The sequence below is a fragment of the Thamnophis sirtalis genome, unplaced genomic scaffold (assembly GCF_051295495.1).
Source record: "Thamnophis sirtalis isolate CommonGarterSnake01/CBP01778 unplaced genomic scaffold, rThaSir2_p1.2 scaffold_14, whole genome shotgun sequence".
In the NCBI taxonomy this organism is placed as follows: domain Eukaryota; kingdom Metazoa; phylum Chordata; class Lepidosauria; order Squamata; family Natricidae; genus Thamnophis; species Thamnophis sirtalis.
The window spans coordinates 38,141,830-38,162,357 of NW_028261394.1; the positions used below are offsets into that span (position 1 = coordinate 38,141,830).

At 45.6% G+C, this 20,528-nt stretch overlaps 1 protein-coding gene across 2 annotated transcripts; it reads right to left on the reverse strand.

The window, feature by feature from the left end:
- Positions 1-218: 218 nt before the first annotated feature.
- ZNF507 (zinc finger protein 507) lies at positions 219-19,482 on the reverse strand. 2 transcript variants are annotated; one of them, XM_087729483.1, is made up of 8 exons: positions 19,416-19,482; positions 15,208-15,442; positions 11,380-13,442; positions 9,490-9,595; positions 4,686-4,800; positions 3,046-3,150; positions 1,972-2,106; positions 219-953 (listed from the first exon to the last, which is right to left on the reverse strand). In XM_087729483.1, exons 3-8 carry the CDS (start codon positions 13,435-13,437, stop codon positions 590-592), a joined length of 2,883 nt encoding a protein of 960 aa, XP_087585609.1. In that variant the 5' UTR covers positions 13,438-13,442; positions 15,208-15,442; positions 19,416-19,482; the 3' UTR covers positions 219-589. The 2 variants fall into 2 exon arrangements, with proteins under 2 accessions (XP_087585609.1, XP_087585610.1); XM_087729484.1 differs by having other exon boundaries at positions 815-953; positions 1,944-2,106.
- Between the last annotated feature and the right edge of the window lie 1,046 nt (positions 19,483-20,528).

Sequence of the window (20,528 nt, forward strand, 5' to 3'; positions counted from 1 at the left end):
CCGTCCTCAGAAATGACTGCTTGATGGTCACATCAAGATGGTTTTCTTTAAAACTTACCTTAAAGCAGATTTTTATGCCCTCTGGATGCATTTCTAGGTAGAAAGGTTAAATCCCTTTTTTTTTGTTAATTCCTCTATGCCACTATCATTTGGGTCAATAATAGGCATTAAAAATAGTTCTGTGGGTAGAAGGTAACGTCCGGATATTTTTTTTCCCCACTGTAAACGCAGCATTATTCGTGTCAGGGTTTCTTCAAAAGCTTGTAAAATAACTTGCTCTTTTGTGGGTAAGAGAGGCTTCGGATGGAGGCAGGAAACAAAGACTTGCTGAAGAAAAGCACTTTGAGCAAATAAATATGTACACATACATACATGCTTATTCCTAAGTTCTTCGATTTAGCAAGTCTTGCAGGCAAAGCTGGAGATCTGAAGAGAACTTTTGTCTAGTTCAATGATATTTCCACACGGGCAATTTGGAAGACGCGTGGACTTCAACTCCCAGAAACCCCTCGTCGGCATGGCTGACTGGGGAATGCTGGGAGTTGAAGTCCAGACATCTTCTAAGTTGCCAAGGTGGAGAACCATTGATTTAGTTTATACTTTGAGTTGCTGCATGGTCCTTATTGAGGATGATGTTGATGATTTCCCCTTCGTGTTCTTTCATATGGTCCAACAAGTTCTCTTTGCTGGTGGACTCAAACCCACAGATGCAACAGCAGAAGAGCAGGACACAGTATTCTGAGCCCAGGTAGGACAAGCCTGCGGGCTTCTCTGAACCGCTTGAGGTATTGGTTGTAGAAGCTTGATCCTGATGGTGGTCAGAACTCAATATTTTGTTCGCTGTCGGCTTAGGAGAGTTTGAAAAAGACAAGCCTTCGGAGCTACTGGTGAAAGGAACGGCATCGCCTTCCAAAGTTTTGGTTACTTTCTTCCCAGTAAGCTGACCCAGTAGCCTACAAGACAAAGGGAAAAAGTTGTTCATTTTTAACTAGCTGATAACCAGGCATTGCCCGGAACAAATCCCCCTTACCAGAGGGAGCCCCCTTGTTTTTTGTTTGGTTGTTTGTTTGTTGAAGAACCAATCCCCCTTACCAGAGGACCACCCCCCCACCTTGTGGAGTACTGTGAAACCGTGATCATAGCAATTCCACTGTGCTGTACAGTAGAAGTCATTTTAAGTCACAACAGGCTGTATCTTAACAGAACTTGAATCCAAAATGCACACTATCACTGTCAAAAGTACTGTGATTTGACACTATAGATATAATTCATTTCTTTTCATTTCAGCGGCCCAGGAGTTCCAGAGTTATGCTGGAACACATAGGCACAGATACACACAGACACCCCGAGGGGTACCCCCTTAAACATACATACATACATACATACATACATACATACATACATACATACATACAACACTCAAGAGAGGGGAAGAATATATAGATACAATACTGAAAAATGCCCTGAGTTATATTCTGCATTTCCTCAAAAGTGCTGCAACATTATCTTCAAACTGTTATTAAATATCCCCTTGTTTTTTAAAGAGAAGTTTAGAAGCTTTGCACAAGGAGAGTTGTCTCGGACAGCCAGATGGGTGGCATATAAATTTCATAAATAAATAAAGAGGCCAGCTGTGATGGATTTGTGGGTGTGGGGACAAGATCATGAACTTTCAACTGGGTGGGAATCCTAGGTAACTTCCAGAATTGGGATTCCACAGATGTGCCAAGATGTCTGACTTATTAAATTGGAACTTTAAGGATCGTTTTGCCTTGGACTCTGATTTAATTCTGCATGATACTTGGAATGCTGACACCAGCTATCAAAATCATCCATTTTCATCATCCATCCATCCATTTTTGATTACATTTTTTCTCGCAACCCAGGGGGATTAAAAGGGTGATATTCCATCGTGGTTTTGATTCGAGTCTGGTGTCACAAACCTAAACGGGGACTGCCGATCGCACACACCTGCCGCTTTGTGAAATGGCATCGTTAATAGCTTTATTCACTTGTTCATAGTTATAGTTTTCATCACTTGCATGTTTCCACATATGAGACTTAAGGGAAGGAGGGTGGCTGCATACATATCCGCAGAGAGAACACCTGAAATAACATCAGCAGGATGCAAAAGTTACTACGAGCGTAAACACATACTACCGCAAAGCATTATTATCGGACCACTCCTCTATTTTGCATTTAAACCTGTCTTATTTGGGATTACAGTTTAAGTAACATTTTAAAGAAGCTCTACAGGGCCCCTCCCTTAACTGTAATGCTGTCTCAGGGCAAATCTATAGTCCTATCTAACATGACAGATTAGCTAGTAAAATGGACTTTTAAGGATGCAGAAATTGTAAGGGGAACATCCCATGTTCTCAGGAACTGAGAATATGAATTTTCAGAAGCAAGAGAAGATATCCACTGTCAAAGGCTGAATCTGGTTAAACTGGAGAAAAGTCTATTGCTGTAAGATTATTTCCCTTTTTGTGCCTTCAAATTAGATTTGTTCCCTGGCCGTTCACAGGAGCGGTTTGTCCTTACCTCCTCCTTCCTAGAGTTTTGAGAGTAGGATTGGCCTAAAAATCACCCAGCAGATTAAAACACCCATTTTCTAGACTGTTGTTGTTGTTAAGGCTACACCACACTAGCTCTCTCTAAACAATTATAGGTATTCTTTGATTTTCGGCCACATGGCAGTGGGAGATTGGACTACGTGATGGACTTGTGGGTGTGGGGGCAAGATCTTGAACTTTCAAATGGCTGGGGAAAACTGGGAAGCTTTCAGATCCGGGTTTTCCCAGTTGTGCCAACGTGGCTCTCTTAATAAATTGGAACTTTGAGCAATACTTTGCCTTGAACTCTGATTTACTTTTGGATGCTATTTGGAACCCTGACAGTTTAGGTTGCTGACGGCAACACAAAGACTAAAAAGGTAAGACAAACCAAGCAATAAGAACAGATCCATAAGAAACCTTGAGAATTGTAACCCTGTTGTTTAGCCACAGAACAAGATTGTCTCGGTATGTGCTATTTGTTACCTACTTGAACTGCTCCATTAACTGCACTGCCTGATGCTCTTGTGGGTGGCGTCTCATATGACACTTCAAGCTATTCATACTTGTGGTGGCGAAGTCACAAACACGGCATCTGAACAAAAGCAAAGAAAGCATTGATTCCAGCAGTCTTGCATCCCCTTGGCATTTTAATGCCCCAAAGTTTAAAAAAAAAATCTTTTGGAAAATTAGCAGTGCTTCTAGGCTTGATCACTTGCAATCCAGTAGTCAAACACGGCCTTCCTTTAGTTCCAAACTCACTTTCTGCAGGGATAGAAAGAAAATTCTGGTTGGGGAATTCAGGAAGGGACCGTCGGCAAAAGGCTGGTCAAGTTTATTAAGAGAAGGCTGCCATGAAGATTGCAAAATCACAAATCAAAAACCCGTTCTTTGCTATTCAAGCAAGGAAGCAGAGGGACAGATGGCTGCCAAAGTCTGAAAACCCCACAGCCTTTGCAAAAATGATTGCTAAATTGTTTAATAGGACAGGATGGGGAAATATAGGGACTGTAGCAACGGAATGTAACAATTAAATTAAAAAGCAGATTTAGATCTATTTCTATTTCAACTCTTGCATTCCTTTAAAATGCAATCTCCAAAATGTTCCTCAGAGGTTGTTCTGACCTAGGCTTCCCAAGATCATGAAGCAGACTCCTCATCCTGATGAAACCTCTTTTATTTAGGTTAAAGGGAATTCCTCTCCAGCAAAGTCCCAACCAACAGTTTTCAAGAGATTTCACAACTACAGACCTTTATCAGGCTTGGAGAGCTGCCAGGCTGATATCTTCCAAATGCCACGCTGTAGCAGCAACTACTTGGCAAGAAGTCAGGAACAGATCTTCACCCAAATGAATTGAACTAATTGTCTTCTGCAAACTCCCCTCCCCTTTCGCTCCTCTTTATTCCCTATGGGAGGGGCCATTCACCATCCACCTGTGCCTTTACTCGTGAATCGGCCTTTGTTCCTTAACTGTTCCCTTCTGCTGGCAGCTCTGCGCGTGCGCAGATTGGGAACAGGCTCCAGCTGTTCTTCTGCCCCATTGATCTCCGACTCCAAAGGCAGCTGATAACTGTTGAACGGCCCCCTCCTGGTCCCATTTCCACTTCCAAAGCAGAGCACTGGTCAGAACCTTCCCCAGACTCCAGGACTGGCCCATATTCCTCCCCAACCTCCTCACTGTCTGAGTCTGCCACCAGTTCCGCTGGCTGCTGGCAGGCCACAATAGAAGTGACTTTGGCTTGACAAAACTCAGCTGACTGTTTTCAAGCTCTCTTTGAATGTTTTAAATGGAATATTCTAAATGTTCATGAGTATTTTGCAAATGGGGTCTCTAAAAAACTGGGCTTAACCCACTTGCTTTAACAAGTTAGTGGGTAAAATTTAGGTTTGAATTCTGCCAATGAAAACAGATTACATCTATGGCAAGCAGATGCGTAGGAAACAGTGCGTAGAAGGCTGGGGGATTCTAAGCATGTTGCGAGAACAAATCCCCCCATCATTTATGCCCTTCTCCAAAATCAGAATATTCCAAATTGCCCGCCGGTTGCTGCTGCAAGGGAACCATTAAGAAACGAACGAAACAAAACCGGCTTAAATTCCCTGGGTATAAAAATAGAGATTATCTTCACCTGTATGGCTTATCCGAATTGTGAATCCGTCTGTGATTCCTCACTCCAACATACGTTGTGCTTGTGTAATCGCAAATGTCGCAACGGTAAAGTTTCTGGACCGAAATCTTCTCCCCTGTAATAAGAACATCAGAAAATATTTGTTCTCCTTCAGCACTGGTTTTTACCAGGCCCAATTAGATGCTTGTGAGACCCCTCTAAGCTGCAAATGATACACAGGAAAGGACACAATGCATCATAATTGTCAGCTTTCCGAAAGATGCCCTAATTGATTCTTGAGCCTCAGGCCAAGTTTCAAAAGAAAACCAGTTATTATTAGGAGCACCATTTTGGCAATACCCTACTGTAGTCAGATCTGAGCCTCATTTGAATTATAGCTGAACTTTACCCGCGCTCCTTCCCTCCCCTCAGTCTGTGTCATAAATCACATTCTCCAATGAAGTGCACCTCTCACAAGCCTGCTGTAGTAATCTGAGATCCGACTCTAGCCGAAGGTATGCATGGAATGCAATCCCCCCCTTTCCTCACCATGGCAACTTTATGAGTTGACAATAATCCTCTGACAGTGGAAGATATGCTGAGCCATGCTGATGGCCAGCTACTCTTCATTAAATTTATATGATGCCTATCTTGCTATCGAGAGGAACTCTGGGTGGCCTTGATGACCTTATCCTCTTCACCCTTTCCAGCCATGTAGATTGGCAGGTCTCATACCACAACTTTTAAGGGATGCTGCCTTTCAATGAGCCATAGTGGTGCAGTGGTAAGAGTGCAGTACTACGGGCTACTTCTGCTGCCTGCCAGCTGCCTGCAATTTGGCAGTTCGAGTCTCACCAGGCTCAAGGTTGACTCAGCCTTCCATCCTTCCGAGGTGGGTCAAATGAGGACCCAGATTGTTGGGGGCAAGAGGCTGGCTCTGTAAACCGCTTAGAGAGGGATGTAAAAGCACTGCGAAGTGGTATATTTTAGCCTAAGTGCTGCTGCTGTTGTCTTGAATCACCTGCTCTTCATCCTTCAGTGGTTCAAAGCCCTTTCCTGAGTTGCTTCTAGAACCCAATACCTGATATATTGCTTTAATTGATTGTAAAAAAATACTCTCCTATTTGCATCTTTTGCATTATTTTCAATAAAAATTGCCAATTCACTCGATCAAAAGTTTTCTCGGCATCTAAGAATATAAGTGCTGCGGGGGTTTGATTATTCTTTCCCAAGTATTCCCAAGTATGTTAACAATTTGTCTTATTTCTCATTTGTCTCCCTTGTATAAAACCGGTTTGATCATTATGAATCAATTGTTGAACAACCAACATTAACCTATTGGCTAATATTTTTGTAAAAATTTTATAATCTATATTAAGTAATGATATAGGTCTGTAATTTTTTGGTTAACTAAGATCTTCTTTAGGTATCAGGGATATGAAAGCTGTCTTCCAAGATGGGGGTACCTTCCCTTCCATTTGGATTTTATTAAATAATTCCTTAAGGGGTTCTTCCATTTCTAATTGTAAATACCAATACCATCCCTGTATTGCCATGACCAAAACTGGATACTTCTTGCTCTGCCATTTGTGTAATGGTCACCCTCTGTGTAATCGGAGGGTAGGATGTATTGATGAATTATACAAAACCTGCTCCCCCCCCCCATCTGCACTATTCAGGTGACACCGAGGGCGCAGATTAAACCTCAATGTGGCCTCAGTGACCCTCAGAGAGAGTGCTAATGATCGGAGGACTGCAAGGAATATAAATCCTTCCATTCTCCAGCAGTCAGTCTGAACGGAAGCAGCTTCATGGATGAGGAGCGAAACACCTTCAAGAGAAAAAGGAAGTCCAGATGCTCTTTGAGAAAGCGCCTTTGGGAGAAGAAAGTCTTAAGACCTGGCAAATGACGTATCATTGACTGGAGATGACCAGGCTAAGCCAGAGGATGGGATCAAACATGTAATAGCAATAGCAATAGCAGTTAGACTTATATACCGCTTCATAGGGCTTTCAGCCCTCTCTAAGCGGTTTACAGCATATTGCCCCCAACAACAATCCGGGTCCTCATTTTACCCACCTCGGAAGGATGGAAGGCTGAGTCAACCCTGAGCCGGTGAGATTTGAACAGCCGAACTGCAGAACTGCAGTCAGCTGAAGTAGCCTGCAATGCTGCATTTAACCACTGCGCCACCTCGGCTCTTTTGGAGTCGCTGTGCTTCCATAACAGACCTAAGTCCAGGCCCCTCCCCCTTGAATCCCGTTGACTCCTATCTAGTGTCAATTTGCCTGGACCGTTAATAGATCAGATTCTTGCATACAGGTATGATGTAATTAACACGAAGTGCTTTGACCTAAACTCCTACTTCTGTGCCTGACATTGGTGCCTGTAGTCACTGCACCTAATATTGTACACGACAAAACTCTCAGATTAAATTAGTTAATCTGGCAAAGCACTACACTCCCATTCCATTTTAGCCAACACAGTTCTAGGCTGCAGAAACAGAGGGAATCAAGATCACGTGAAGTGTTAATACCACTTTATAATGCCTTGGTAAGGCCACACATGGAATACGGCATCCCGTTTCGGTCTCCGTGATGTAAAAAAAGATGTTGAGACTTTAAAAAAGAGTGCAGAGAAGAGCAACAAAGATGATGAGGGGACTGGAGGCTAAAACATATAAAGAACTGCATCTTGGTATGTCTAGTCTGATTGCAAAGAAGGACTAGGGTTGGCATGATAGCGGTGTTCCAATATCTCAGGGGCTGCCACAAAAAAAGAGGAAGTCAAGCTATTCTCCAAGGCACCTGAGAGCAGGACAAGAAGCAATGGGTGGAAACTCATCAAGGAGAGAAGCAACCTAGAACTAAGGAGAAATTTCCTGACAGTGAGAACAATTAATCAGTGGAACAACGTGCTCCCAGATGTTGTGGATGCTCTAACACTGGAAGTTTTAAAGAAGATGTTGGAGAACCATTTGTCTGAAGTGGTGTAGGGTTTCCTGCCTAAGCAGGGGGTTGGACTAGAAGATCTCCAAGGTCCCTTCCAATCCTGTTATTCTATTCTATTCTATTCTGTTCTATTTTTACCCTTTGATTGAGCTAGTGGGTTTGGTACCTGCTTTATAATGCATACATGTTTTGGAAGGGAAATAAGATACAACAATCTCGGTTTAGCTGTGGGTCTTTTTCTACAGCGACCCCATGTTTCCCTCCCTCCAATTCTAGGTACTGGGGATCCTGTTAATGTTTATAAGTGCCACCGTGATACACAGAAACCCTGATGATTTTCTAGGCAGGGAAAGGATGTTCCTGCTCAAGCAATTGACATGCAAGCAGATGTTGTGCTTTATATATCTATGTATATATGGAGGCAGCATCTGTTTCACACGAGGGTTTCCTTCCTGCAATTGTCTCTTAATTTGATTGCAAAGGGCTTCTAAAATGATTTGGGAAGCGAGCATTCTCGTTTAATGAATGCCATTAAAAAGGAAATGGTGTTAAGTGAAGGCAGGCTCGGGACACAAGGTTTTCAAATTAAAAAGGTACTTTAAGACAGTGTTTCTCAACCTTGGCAACTTGAAGATGTCTGGACTTCAACTCCCAGAATTCCACAGCCAGCGAATGCTGGCTGGGGAATTCTGGGAGTTGAAGTCCGGACATCTTCAAGTTGCCAAGGTTGAGAAACACTGCTTTAAGATACTAGACAAGGCAGAAAAAATCCCCCTTTTTTTTAAAGCAATGAGCAATCAAGAAAAAATGCAGACAAACACTAATCTCTGCATCCAGATGAAAGAATAAGAAAAAGGACCTCCCACCTCAAATAAAGGTAAAGGTTCCCCTCGCACATATGTGCTAGTCGTTTCCAACTCCAGGGGGCGGTGCTCATCTCCATTTCAAAGCGGAAGAGCCAGCTCTGTCCAAAGATGTCTCTGTGGTCATGTGGCCGGCATGACTAAATGCTGAAGGTGCATGGAAAGCTGTTCCCTTCCCACCAAAAGTTGTCCCTATTTTTCTACTTGCATTTTTTACATGTTTTCGAACTGCTAGGGTGGCAGAAGCTGGGACAAGTAACAGGAGCTCATTCCGTTACATGGCACTAGGGATTCGAACCGCCGAACTGCCAACCTTTCTGATCGACAAGCTCAGTGTTTTAGCCACTGAGCCACCCTCTAATAATCCATCATTATTCAGTGACAAAAGGCCTTAAATGAGGATATCTGAGAAACATTCCCCACTCTCAATTCTCCAAGAATCCCCAAGATATCACGATTCTATTCGCAACTGGATGAATTAAAGGATGAATTTACAATAACCTCCTCACAAACCTGCATTCTTTAGAGCAGAGGTCTCCAAGCTTGGCAACATGTGGACTTCAACTCCCAGAATTCAACCAGTCAGCAGGGGCGTGGAATGGGAGTTCATGCTGGGAGTTGAAGTCCACCAGTCTTATGAATGAATGAATGAATGAATGAATGAATGAATGAATGAATGAATGAATGAAGTGGCCAAGTTTGGAGACCCCTGCACTTTAGACCAATGTTTCTCAAACTCGGAAAGACTTGTGGGATTCTGGGAGTTGAAGTCCACAGCTCTTAACCAAGTCACTGAGATGGAGAGACACTGCTCTAGCTCTACCAAGGTATAACTCCTGGAACTGCAGGTCAGCAGAGCCAAATAGATGAGTAGTGTAGCATTTTTGGAGGGCGCCAGGTGAGAGAGAAGGAGCATCCTGTCCTTTCTCCCAGTCACTCAGGTTGAGAGCCACGGTGCACAAGGGGAACCCAATCCAGCCCACAAAACTAGCCAACGAGATAGACAGTACCAACTCTTTCATCTGCTTCGCTGCAAGCCGTTAAGCTGTCAAACGCTGGGGCTGCATATGTATCTGGGAGACAGTGCTGCTCTCTTTCGTGACTGCGCAGCTGACTCTGGAACACAAAACAGTTGTATAAACGTTAAAACGATGTTGTTAATCTCTAACCCCAAACTCAGTTGAGCATTCTTTTATTTGGGAAGCGAGCATTCTCGTTTAATGAACGCCATTAAAAAGGAAATGGTGTTAAGTGAAGACAGGCTCCTGACATGAGGTTTTCAAATAAAAAAAGGTACTTTAAGATACTAGACCAGGCAGGAAAAAATCCCCCCCCCCTTTTAAAGCAATGAGCAATCAAGAAAAAATGCAGACAAACACTAATCTCTGCATCCAGATGAAGGAATAAGAAAAAGGACCTCCCAACTCAAATAAAGGTTTAAGCATTAATGACAAGTGGATGGACTAACAACACCCGTGCAGGACTCAAAGCCACCATTTAACAGCGGTTTGATAACTAAAATCATGTGGGTTGGATGCCTCCATCTTGCTAGATTGTCAGTCCTGGTTTGAAAGTCGAATCAGCTTAGTTTACACCGCACAAGGTGCTAATGTGTAAACTTGGTCAGTACCTAATCCCAATGAAGAGATTGGGGGGGGGGGAAGGGGGTCAGATCTATAAGCCGTCTTTTTTGGGGGGGATTTCAGGCCTGCCACACTTCCTACTGTGGGAAAATGGGAGAGGGGATTATATTGAGTTGGATGATGTGTAGCCATAACAACATTCTTTCTCAGAAAATCAAGGTCACTTTTGTCCCTGCACCTGGGCAGACGTGGATGGGAGGAATCTGTCTTCGTGGCAGTGAAGGACTGGACCATGTGATGGGACTTGTGGGTGTTGAACTTTCACTTGGGTGGGGAAAACCTGGAAGCTTTCAGATTCGGGTTTTCCCAGATGTGCCAACATGGCATCTCTAATAAAGTGGAACTTTTGAGGAAACTCGAGCCTCGGAGTTTTATTTCGCTGGGGGTGTTTTTTGGGACCCTGACAGGGAAAGTTATTGCATATAGTAAGATGAGTTAGGGGGAAATCCTATGAGATAATTTTCAATCTAAAGCAGTGTTTTTCAAACTTGGCAACTTTTAAGCTATGCGGATTTAATATCCCAGAAGTCCCCAACCAACATGCCAGATTTCAGCCTGGCATGTTGACTTGGCAAGGACTCTCGGAGAGTCACGAACCAATTAAGCAAACTAATTGTCGACTGCAAACTCCACTCCCCTTTCGCTCCTCTTTTATTCCTTCTGGAAGGGGATGCTCATCATCCACCTGTGGCCTTACTCCCAAGTCGACCCCTGTCCTTTAGGTATTCCCTTTGTATGGCAACTCTTGTACTTGTACTTGACGCCTCTTCACCCATCGTGGGTATAGGCGACTTCCATGGAAATTTGACGCCACTGTTAAAGGAATGGATATGGCGATCCATGGAAGCTGTTTCGGCTGGATATACCCAAGCGCATGCGCACACTGGGAACAGGCTCCAGCTGTTCGTCTGCCTCACTGATGTCTGACTCTGAAGGCAGCTGATAACTGGCATAGGGCTCTGGCCCCCTCTCTGCCTCCGACCAGAGCCCTCATCAGAGCCTTCCCCAGACTCCAGGACTGGCCCATGTTCATCCCCAACCTCCTCACTGTCCGAATCTGCTGCCAGCTCTGTTGGCTGCTGGCGGGCCACAATAGTCCCCCCCAAGCAGGACCACAATCAAAAAGCACAGTGGTGGGTTGTATAAAACGAGGAGAGGAAACCAACTTGCCCCCCCATCAATTCACATCAATTCTAAGCACCCAAGCTGGCTGTTTAGGCCGGGCGTTTAATTAACGCAAAGCGCAGCTTTGTTCACCTTGTAATGAAAGGATTCCTCACACTGCTTACACTGGTACATTCGGGTTTTGCAGTGGTTGATCATGTGACTTTCTAAATCCTTGCTGTGGTCGGCGACGTGCTCACAAATCGGACACTGATAAGGCTGCCTCTGCCGATGTACCCGCAAATGCTGTTTGATGTAGCCTTTGTTGCCGCTGCTGTAGTGGCATAAGCGGCACCGGAAGGGCCGCTCCGCGTCGGGGATGTATTCCACCAGACTGCTCCCCAACACGCCGGCATCCCCCGACGGTTGGCACTGGACGTTATCTTGCAACTCCTTCAAAATGTCGTCGTCGGAGGCATTTTGGTCTGTCCTCTCTTTCAATTTCTCAATCACGGTCAGCAGCGACATGCTGATGCCCATTTTAATGGGGACCTCGGAGAGCTCCGGTTTATCTTTCTGCAGTTCCACCAAAGCCCGTTCCTCTTGGTGCAGGCTACTCAATTCCTCCGTCTTCAGGGAGGCGATCCGTTTAGAATGGCCTAAATAGCCGCCGTCCGGAGGCCTCTGCCCAGCCTCCGAACCTAAAGGATTTACGTCGGCGAAAGCCCGGAAGCTGGATCGGGCAAGCTCCGCGGCTCGGATTGGCATAGTAACCAGGGCTTCGGCGGCTAGCGAGTGCAGCCTCAAAGACTCTGAATTGGTTCTCCTCCGGGCAGGGGGAGCATTTTCGTCAGCTGTTTTAGCCCGGCTGGGATTCATGTTCTCTTCGGCCTTTTCCGTGCTGCTCCACCCAATGATAACTTCTTCAATTTCAATCGAATTCTTATCCATGTGATAAACGTCGTCCGACGCATCCCGTCCAGCCGGAGGGTGTTCAGGGCCGGCGTCCACGGAATAATGCAAGACGCTATCCATGACTTCATTCTGCAAGGCAGGCTCTTCGGCGCTGGGCAGGCGCTCCACAATGACGTTAACGTGGCCCTTTTTGTTCGGGCTGCAGTGGATGATTTTCTGGGCCGATGAAAGCAAGCTGTCAGCCCCCAAATGATCTGGGTCAAGGTCTTCATGCGACGACGCGCTCTCCTCGAACAATCGGTCTGCAGGGGAAAGCGCAGCCGGCTGACTGAGGGCTGATTCTTCTTTGACCGGCTCTTCCGTTTTGAAAGCCATCGGCTCGGGGCTGCAAATGCGAAGTTGTACAGGCGAGTTGTTGCAGAGTCCCGCTTCGTTATTGTCTAGGGACAGGACGACTGTATCCAATATGGCGGAATCCGACAAGGCGGCTTGCTTTTTTTCTTCCTCGAATATGGGATACGAGCAGTTCACCTCGCCCGCGTGCTTCCAAGCGTGCGTCTTCAACATTCGCTGTTGCCCGCACGTATAGCTGCAAATCAAGCAACGGTACATGCCGTATTGCTCGTAGGTGTACCACTTCCGCCTCCCCTTCTCAGGCACTTGGGGAGGAGGCTGCATCTCGTGATCGGTGCCGATGATGACTTTTTCTACCGGCCCGGGCAAAGCAGTACCGGACACGTCAACGCCATGCTCTTCCTTCAAGAGGGCGTGGATTTTGCTGCTGTTCTCCGGGTGACTTCGAATGTGGCTCTCAAAATCTTCGACGCTCCGGGTGGTGAAACTGCAGACCGAGCACATGAGCATGACCTCATTCTGCTGGCCGTGTTGCTTCATGTGCTCCTGTAAGAGGGGGAGAGAGGGCGACACGGACTTGCAGAGGCTGCATTCGTAGCAAAGGACTTTCCGTTTGCTCTGAGGAGGATCGTCCATCGTGTAATAGTCTTCTATATTGATGGTGCCCAGAGCGGGCAGTTCCAGGGCTTTGGATGGGACCTCCGGAAGGCCGGTGGTGTCGGGGTACAAGCGTTTCTTCCCGATTAAAACGCATTTCTGCGACTTTTCACTCTCGACAATTTTGCTGAGCTTTTGGATGACCTGGATGAGGGGATCGGGTTTACACTTCAGCGAGTCGTCGGCGTTGTCTGCCGATGAGCTTACGATGGCTTCGGAAATCAGGACGGCTTCCTGTTCCCTCAGATTTGAGATTAGGGCAATGATGTTACTGCCTTCTTCCATAATACCTAAAATGGAAATAAACAAACAAACAAAAAATAAATTCATGCTTTGCAGTGGGTGAAATCCAAAAAGTTTTCCTACATGTTTGGTGGGCGTGGCTTGGTGGGCAGGGCCAGCCAGCTAAGCCGCGACTCCCAGGCTTACCTGGCAGACAGATCAGGGGCGCAGTGCTTCAGGCAGGCAAGCTGCAGAGCAGAGACTGGGCGGGGCGAATGAATGGTGACCGGTTCGGGGGCAGGGCCAGCCAGCGGTTATTATCGGTTCGGCGACCCACGCCAAATGTCCGCTACTGGATCTCCCAAACCGGTCTGAACCAGTAGGATTTCACCCCTGATGCTTGGGGTACAGACGGAAACTTCCATTTGTAAAGTATGGAGAAAAAAAAAGATTTATATATTTTGGGCTGTCTTTTTAATTCTACCAGCTATAATAGTACACTATATTGCCAAATGTATTCGCTCACTCATCCACATAATCAGAAGCAGTTGTGAGCGAATACTTTTGGCAATATAGTGTATATGACAGGGAGGGGGGGCTAACCCCAAGTCCATGGATCGGCACTGGGCCGCGGCATCCCAGAAACTGGGCTGTGCAAACAAGCGAAGCCCCATCTGTGGACTACAGGCAGCATGCAAAACCACGCCGCTTCTGGTCCACGGAAAAACCTCTCTCCTTGGAACCGGTCCCTGGTGCCTAAAAGGTTGGGGGCCACTGATATATGAAATGGTCTGTTTCATCATCAGTAATCTGAAGTATGTGCAATTAACTACAAGAACAGGATGCTTCTTTAATTAAGAAAGGATCTTTCACGTGTGATCCTGGAAAAGGCTCCTGTGTATTCTTTGGACAGCAGAGAGACTAACAAGCAAGTGTTATGACCGAGGCGTCCCAAGAGCACAAAACAAACTCCTTGTCCTGACAAAAACCCCTTTCATTAATTTACTGTGGATTCTGCTCATTCACATCCAGCAAAGTCTTTCAAGGGAGGATTTACAGTCACAGACTTTATCTGGCTTGGAGAGCTGCCAGGCCGATATCTGCAAAACTTGGCAAGAAGTCTCTGAGAGTCACGAACCAATTAAATGAACTAATTGTCTCCTGCAAACTCCACTCCCCTTTCGCTCCTCTTTTATTTCCTCTGGAAGGGGCCATTCATAGTCCACTTGTAGCTTTACTCCAAGTCGACCCCTGTTCTTTAGCTGTTCCCTTCATCTGGCAATTCTGTGCATGTGCACAATGGGAACAGGCTCCAGCTGTTCCTCTGCCTCACTGATGTCTGCCTCTGAAGGCAGCTGAGAACTGGCATACGGCTCTGCCCCCCCCCTCTGCCTCCGACACAGAGCCCTCATCAGAGCCTTCCCCAGACTCCAGGACTGGCCCACGTTCCTCCCCAACCTCCTCACTGTCTGAATCTGCTGCCAGCTCTGCTGGCTGCTGGTGGGCCACAACAGCAAGTACCGGAGCTCATAACCCCAGACATTATCACTAGCAGGCAAAATCATAAAGCTGCATCTCGCTTATTTTGGCCATGCCATGTGATGGAATTCACTAGAGACAGCAATTGCGTTTGGAAGAGTTAGCAGTAAAAGGAAATCGGGCCACCAAAGAACACGGTGGCTGGACACTGGGTAATAACTGACACCAACCAGAGCACAGAAAAATTCAAAGAAGTAGTGCCAGATGCAAAGATGTGGAGAGACCTGGCTCAAAGAATCACCAGGAGTTGGACATGATAAATGGACCTCATCATCTTTCACATGATAGACTTACCAGGTTCTTTCCAGTCTAACAGATGGTTTAAGAGGGAAGGGGTTCGGAGACAATTTTTCTTCTTGCCAGCTCCAGCACTCTTCTTAGCTGCTCTTCTGCTCTATTCTTACAGGTGATTATTGCTGAGGTTCCCATGTGCCAGTGCACAGCATCGCTCATTGGAACAACTGTTGGTGGAGCCCTTGCATCTTCCTTGTGAATTCTCTCCTCATGCTAAAACATTCATGGCAGCAATCTGGGACAAAGATATAGTTGGTTAAGTATCTCTTTAGAGTAGAAGAAAGAAATCCATCTTTTCTACAGCATCGTGCAACATTATTTTAGTTTAGAAATAAAAATGTTATCTATTAAAGACTGCCGAGTGTATAATCTTGGATCTTGCAGTCCTAGTGGACAACCATTTAAATAGGAGCCAGCCATGTGCAGCAGCTGCCAAAAAAGCCAACACAGTTCTAGGCTGCCTAAACAGAGGGATAGAATCAAGATCACGTGAAGTGTTAATACCACTTTATAATGCCCTAGTAAGGCCACACTTGGAATACTGCATCCAGTTTTGGTTGCCACGATATAAAAAAAGATGTGGAGATTCTAGAAAGAGTGCAGAGAAGAGCAACAAAGAGGATTATGGGACTGGAGGCTAAAATGGTTGCAGGAACTGGGTATGTTTAGTTTAATGAAAAGAAAGACGAGGGGAGACATCATTAGCAGTGTTCCAGTATCTCAGGGGCTGCCACAAAGAAGACGGGGTCAACCTATTCTCCAAAGCACCTGAAGGCAGGACAAGAAGCAAAGGGTGGAAACTAATCAAGGAGAGAAGCAACTTAGGAGACATTTCCTGACAGTGAGAACAATTAATCAGTGTCTGATCAGTGCCTCCAGAAGTTGTAAATGCTCCAACACTGGACATTTTCAAGAAGATGTTGGATAACCATCTGTCTGAAGTGGTGTAGGATTTCCTGCCTAAGCAGTGGGTTGGACTAGAAGACCTCCAAGGTCCCTTCCAACTCTGTTATTCTATTCTATTCTGTTCTGCCTATTATTAAATTAATTTTCAAACCACTCTTGATTCTTGGCAACGGTCTGGATGAGACCCTGCCTCAATGCTGGCAACGTTTTCAGAGGTGGCTTTGACAGTTAGTCATCCTCTTCCAATAGCTGAGAGTGACTGGCCCATGGTCATCCAGGTGGCTTTGAGCCTAAAGCAGAACTAGGAATGTATCCTGGTTTGGGCGCTTTTAACTACCACACCAAACTGGTTCACAAAGCCATTCCTTTCATAATTCAGGGCAAATGACCTTCAGGGACTTCAACCATGATAGAAAGCTTTGCACACCAAAACTGAGCATCTTGAATTAGCTTGGAAAGCAATCAGTAAGCAACAAGCTATTTAAACAATATCCGTATCCATGCCATCATTCTTGGCCAACTGCAATTGATAGATTTTCTTCTAGCTTAGAGAGGTAGCGTAACACACGATGGTTGATATATTGGAGCAGGGAGATCTAGATTTGAGTTCACTTTCAATCAAATAGTCACTAGGGCAAGGGTCGGCAACCCACAGCTCTGGAGCCGCATGTGGCTCTTTCATCCCACTGCTGTGGCTCCACAATCGATAGGGCTCTTGGTTAGGATAGGTAGGGGGAAAAGGACGCCGTGCTAGGAGGAGACTCTATGGTGGGGGAACCAGACTTCCAGTTGGCTCCAGAATTTGTGGCTCTTTGTGTGTTTAAGGTTGCCGACCCCTGCACTAGGGAACTTGTGGAAGTCACGTTCTCTCAGGCCAGCTTCTCTCTCAGGAAAAGAGATAGGGAGAATACTGTGTTTATTGCCTTGAGCTACTAAATGCAAGGCAGAACATAGATCAAATCAAGAACATTTTGATCAATCTAATGAAAGTTTCTAGTAATACTGCACTCAAACACGTTAGATGGGTTGGGATTTGGCAGCGATGACTTCCTATGTTAGAAAAAAAATAAAAGTCTGGACAACACAGTGGAGAATCAATCCCAGGTTTCCAATTCCTTCATTGACATTTGATAGCCCGAGATACCTAAATCTAACTAGCTTACACTCATTCAGACTAGCCTTTTAGATATGACAACTCAATTTGAGGCTAAATGGTGGGATAATTTCACAGGATTTTAAAATCAGTGCGCCGGCTTCAAGGCAGAAGAGGACAAGGAAGGCCGAGTATAGGATGTATGCAAAATGTATGAGAAGCTGAAGCCAACGAAAATCCTTTCATGAAAGTACAAAAACTGGCTCTGAAGGAAGGTTCAAACACAGTCTTTAAAGCAGTAGCCTTTAATTTTTTTTTTTAAAAAAAAAATACGGAGCACCAATTCGCCGGCTCACACGACAAACCAATTGGGAAGACCTTTGTAGGAAAAAAAGACTCTATAAAACAAAGAAAACTCTTGAAGGACAAGTGCATTCACCTGCCATAGCAAGCAAAATAAAGTGTGTGTGTGTGGGGGGGGAGGGAAACGCCTAACAGAATCTTCACAACTGACCATTCAGAAAGGAGTTTGACAGACTCCACCAGTCTGCCCCCCCCCCCCCCCCTGAGCCCTGACACCTCCAGATGGGTTTAGAATAGAATAGAATTCTTTATTGGCCAAGTGTGATTGGACACACAAGGAATTTGTTTTTGGTGCCTATGCTCTCAGTGTACATAAAAAGACAAGATACATTCGTCAAGATAGAATGCACTGCCTGACTGTTGTTACATCCTCAAAGTCCCCATAACTTTAACCTTAAACTGTCCACCGTGGACCTCACTCATTTCTAAGCGGTCAGTAGGGGCGTGCATAAGCACACCAGCGTGCCTACAGTCCCTGTCCTACTGTCCCAATTTTTTGTGTTCTCATTCATGTTTATTCTTATTCCTGTTATCTTGTACACAAGTAACAAACTAAATGAAATGAAATCATAAGGTACAACTGTTTAGACTATAAATTCAAACATTCCCAGCCAAGAGCGTCTATTGGTTGGGAATCCTAAGAACTGTAATCTCAGACATCTGGTGACATGTTGTATTGAGGAATAGGAAAAGGATAGAATAGAATAAGAATAGGAATAGGAAAAGGACAGAATAGAATAGAATAGGAAAAGGAATAAGAAAAGAACAGAATAGAATAGGAAAAGGAATAGGAAAAGGACATAATAGGAAAAGAATAGAATAGAATAAGAAAAGGAATAAGAATAGGAAAAGGTCAGAATAGAATAAGAAAAGGAATAAGAATAGGAAAAGGAATAGGAAAAGGACAGAATAGAATAGCATAGAATAAGAATAGGAAAAGGAATAGGAATAGGAAAAGGACAGAATAGAATAAGAAAAGGAATAAGAATAGGAAAAGGAATAGGAAAAGGACAGAATAGAATAGGAAAAGGAATAGGAAAAGGACAGAATAGAATAGAATAAGAAAAGGAATAAGAATAGGAAAAGGAATAGGAAAAGGACAGAATAGAATAGGAAAAGGAATAGGAAAAGGAATAAGAATAGGAAAAGGAATAGGAAAAGGACAGAATAGAATAGGAAAAGGAATAGGAAAAGGACAGAATAGAATAGAATAAGAAAAGGAATAAGAATAGGAAAAGGATAGGATAGAAAAGAAACAGGAAAATGATAGGTTGGATAAATAAATAAATAGAACGTTTGGTTCAAATCCGCAGGGCAGAGATTGTATTATTCTCCACACCCACTTATTTCGGGTGGAGAAAACCCGCGTGGTGATTAACGAAGGGAAAAACGAACGGCCAGGATCGGACCCGCTCAGAAACCACCTTCGCCCACGGCATCCTTCTCTCCCCTTGGCTGGCTCTGTGCCCCGCAGCGAGCCCAACCTCCGCGGGGAAACACGCCACGCTCGGCTTACGGCGTCAAAAGGAGCCAGCCTGGCCAAGCGCCCTCGTGTGAACCCAATTGGGGGCGGTAAAGAGGATCACCACCTGCCGGGCGAAACGGGCTCCGGGGAGACCCCCCAAACCGCCGACCTCTCCCGCAAGACGGCAGCCTTTTCACCCGCGGGGACCCTCCGCGGGAGGGGAAGAGCCGTTTCCGAGACATCCGCCCTCCCCTCCAACGCCTCGCTCCCTCTCTCTCTCTCTCCCCGGTCCTTATCCGATGGCTCGCCGGCCTCCCCTCCCCGTCCTCGCCGCCCGCTTCCCCCGAAGACGGCTCCCCTTCTTCCCCTTCCCCTTCCTACCCCGGCTCTCCCTCCTTCTTCTCTGCGGTAGCCACTCCGCTTCAAAATGGCGACGATGGAAAGGCGGTCACGTGAGCCCGCGGGGCCAGGTCAGGTGACCGGTGGGAGGGAGTGAAAGTTCCGTCTCTTGACTTTCTCTTCTCCCTCCTCCCCCCTCCCCCCGCCCACCTGTTACCATAGAGACCGGAAGGCGCACGAGGCCGGCCGAGCGGGAAGTGCGCATGCGCTCTCTCTCGCTCTCTCTCGCTCTCTCTCTCCGCGTTCGCACGACGCTCTTTTAACCCGCTTTTGGGGAGTGGGGGGAGGAGGAGGGCGAGCGGGCCCGCTTCTGTGGTCGCGTAAGCCGTGCGGTAACCAGAACTAGAAACCTGCTTTAAAAGCTATCCGAGCCTGGTGTGGGGAATGGGTGTTTGGGGAGCCAGATCAGCTGGGTCGTGTGAACGTCCTTAGCTGCCCCTCAAAGGGGTCGCATGCAACTGTACACTGTAGTGGTGATTTGGGTTTGATCATCAGGCTGCTTTGCTTGCAAAAATTGTGATTTTTGTAACTTTTTATTTTTTTAAAAAAAAATTCTATTAACTTGTTGAGATGGGCGGCCGTATCGGTTAAATAAATCAGTACATAAAATAAATAAATACATCTCCTTTTAAGTTACCATTTCCTGTCCCCAGAGAGGGGATTCTCAGTTTATCAGCTTGCAGAAGTAGGGCTGCAATTATTGTTATATTTTTTTACTTTGCCTGTGTGTCTATAGAATAGTTATATATTTATATATCTCTGTTTGTGTGTATCTGTAAGGGACGGGGTGGCTCAATGGCTGAGCTCGATCAGAAAGGTCAGCAGTTCAGCGGTTCGAATCCCTAGCGCTGCGTAATGGAGTGAGCTCCCGTTACTTGTCCCAGCTTCTGCCAACCTAGCAGTTCGAAAGCATGTAAAAATGCAAGTAGAAAAATAGGAACCATCTTTGGTGGGAAGGTAACAGCGCTCTGTGCCGTTTATTAATGCCAGCCACATGACGATGGAGATGTCTTTGAACAGCGCTGGCTCTTTCACTTTGAAACGGAGATGAGCACCGCCCCCTAGAGTCGGGAACGACTAGCACATATGTGCGAT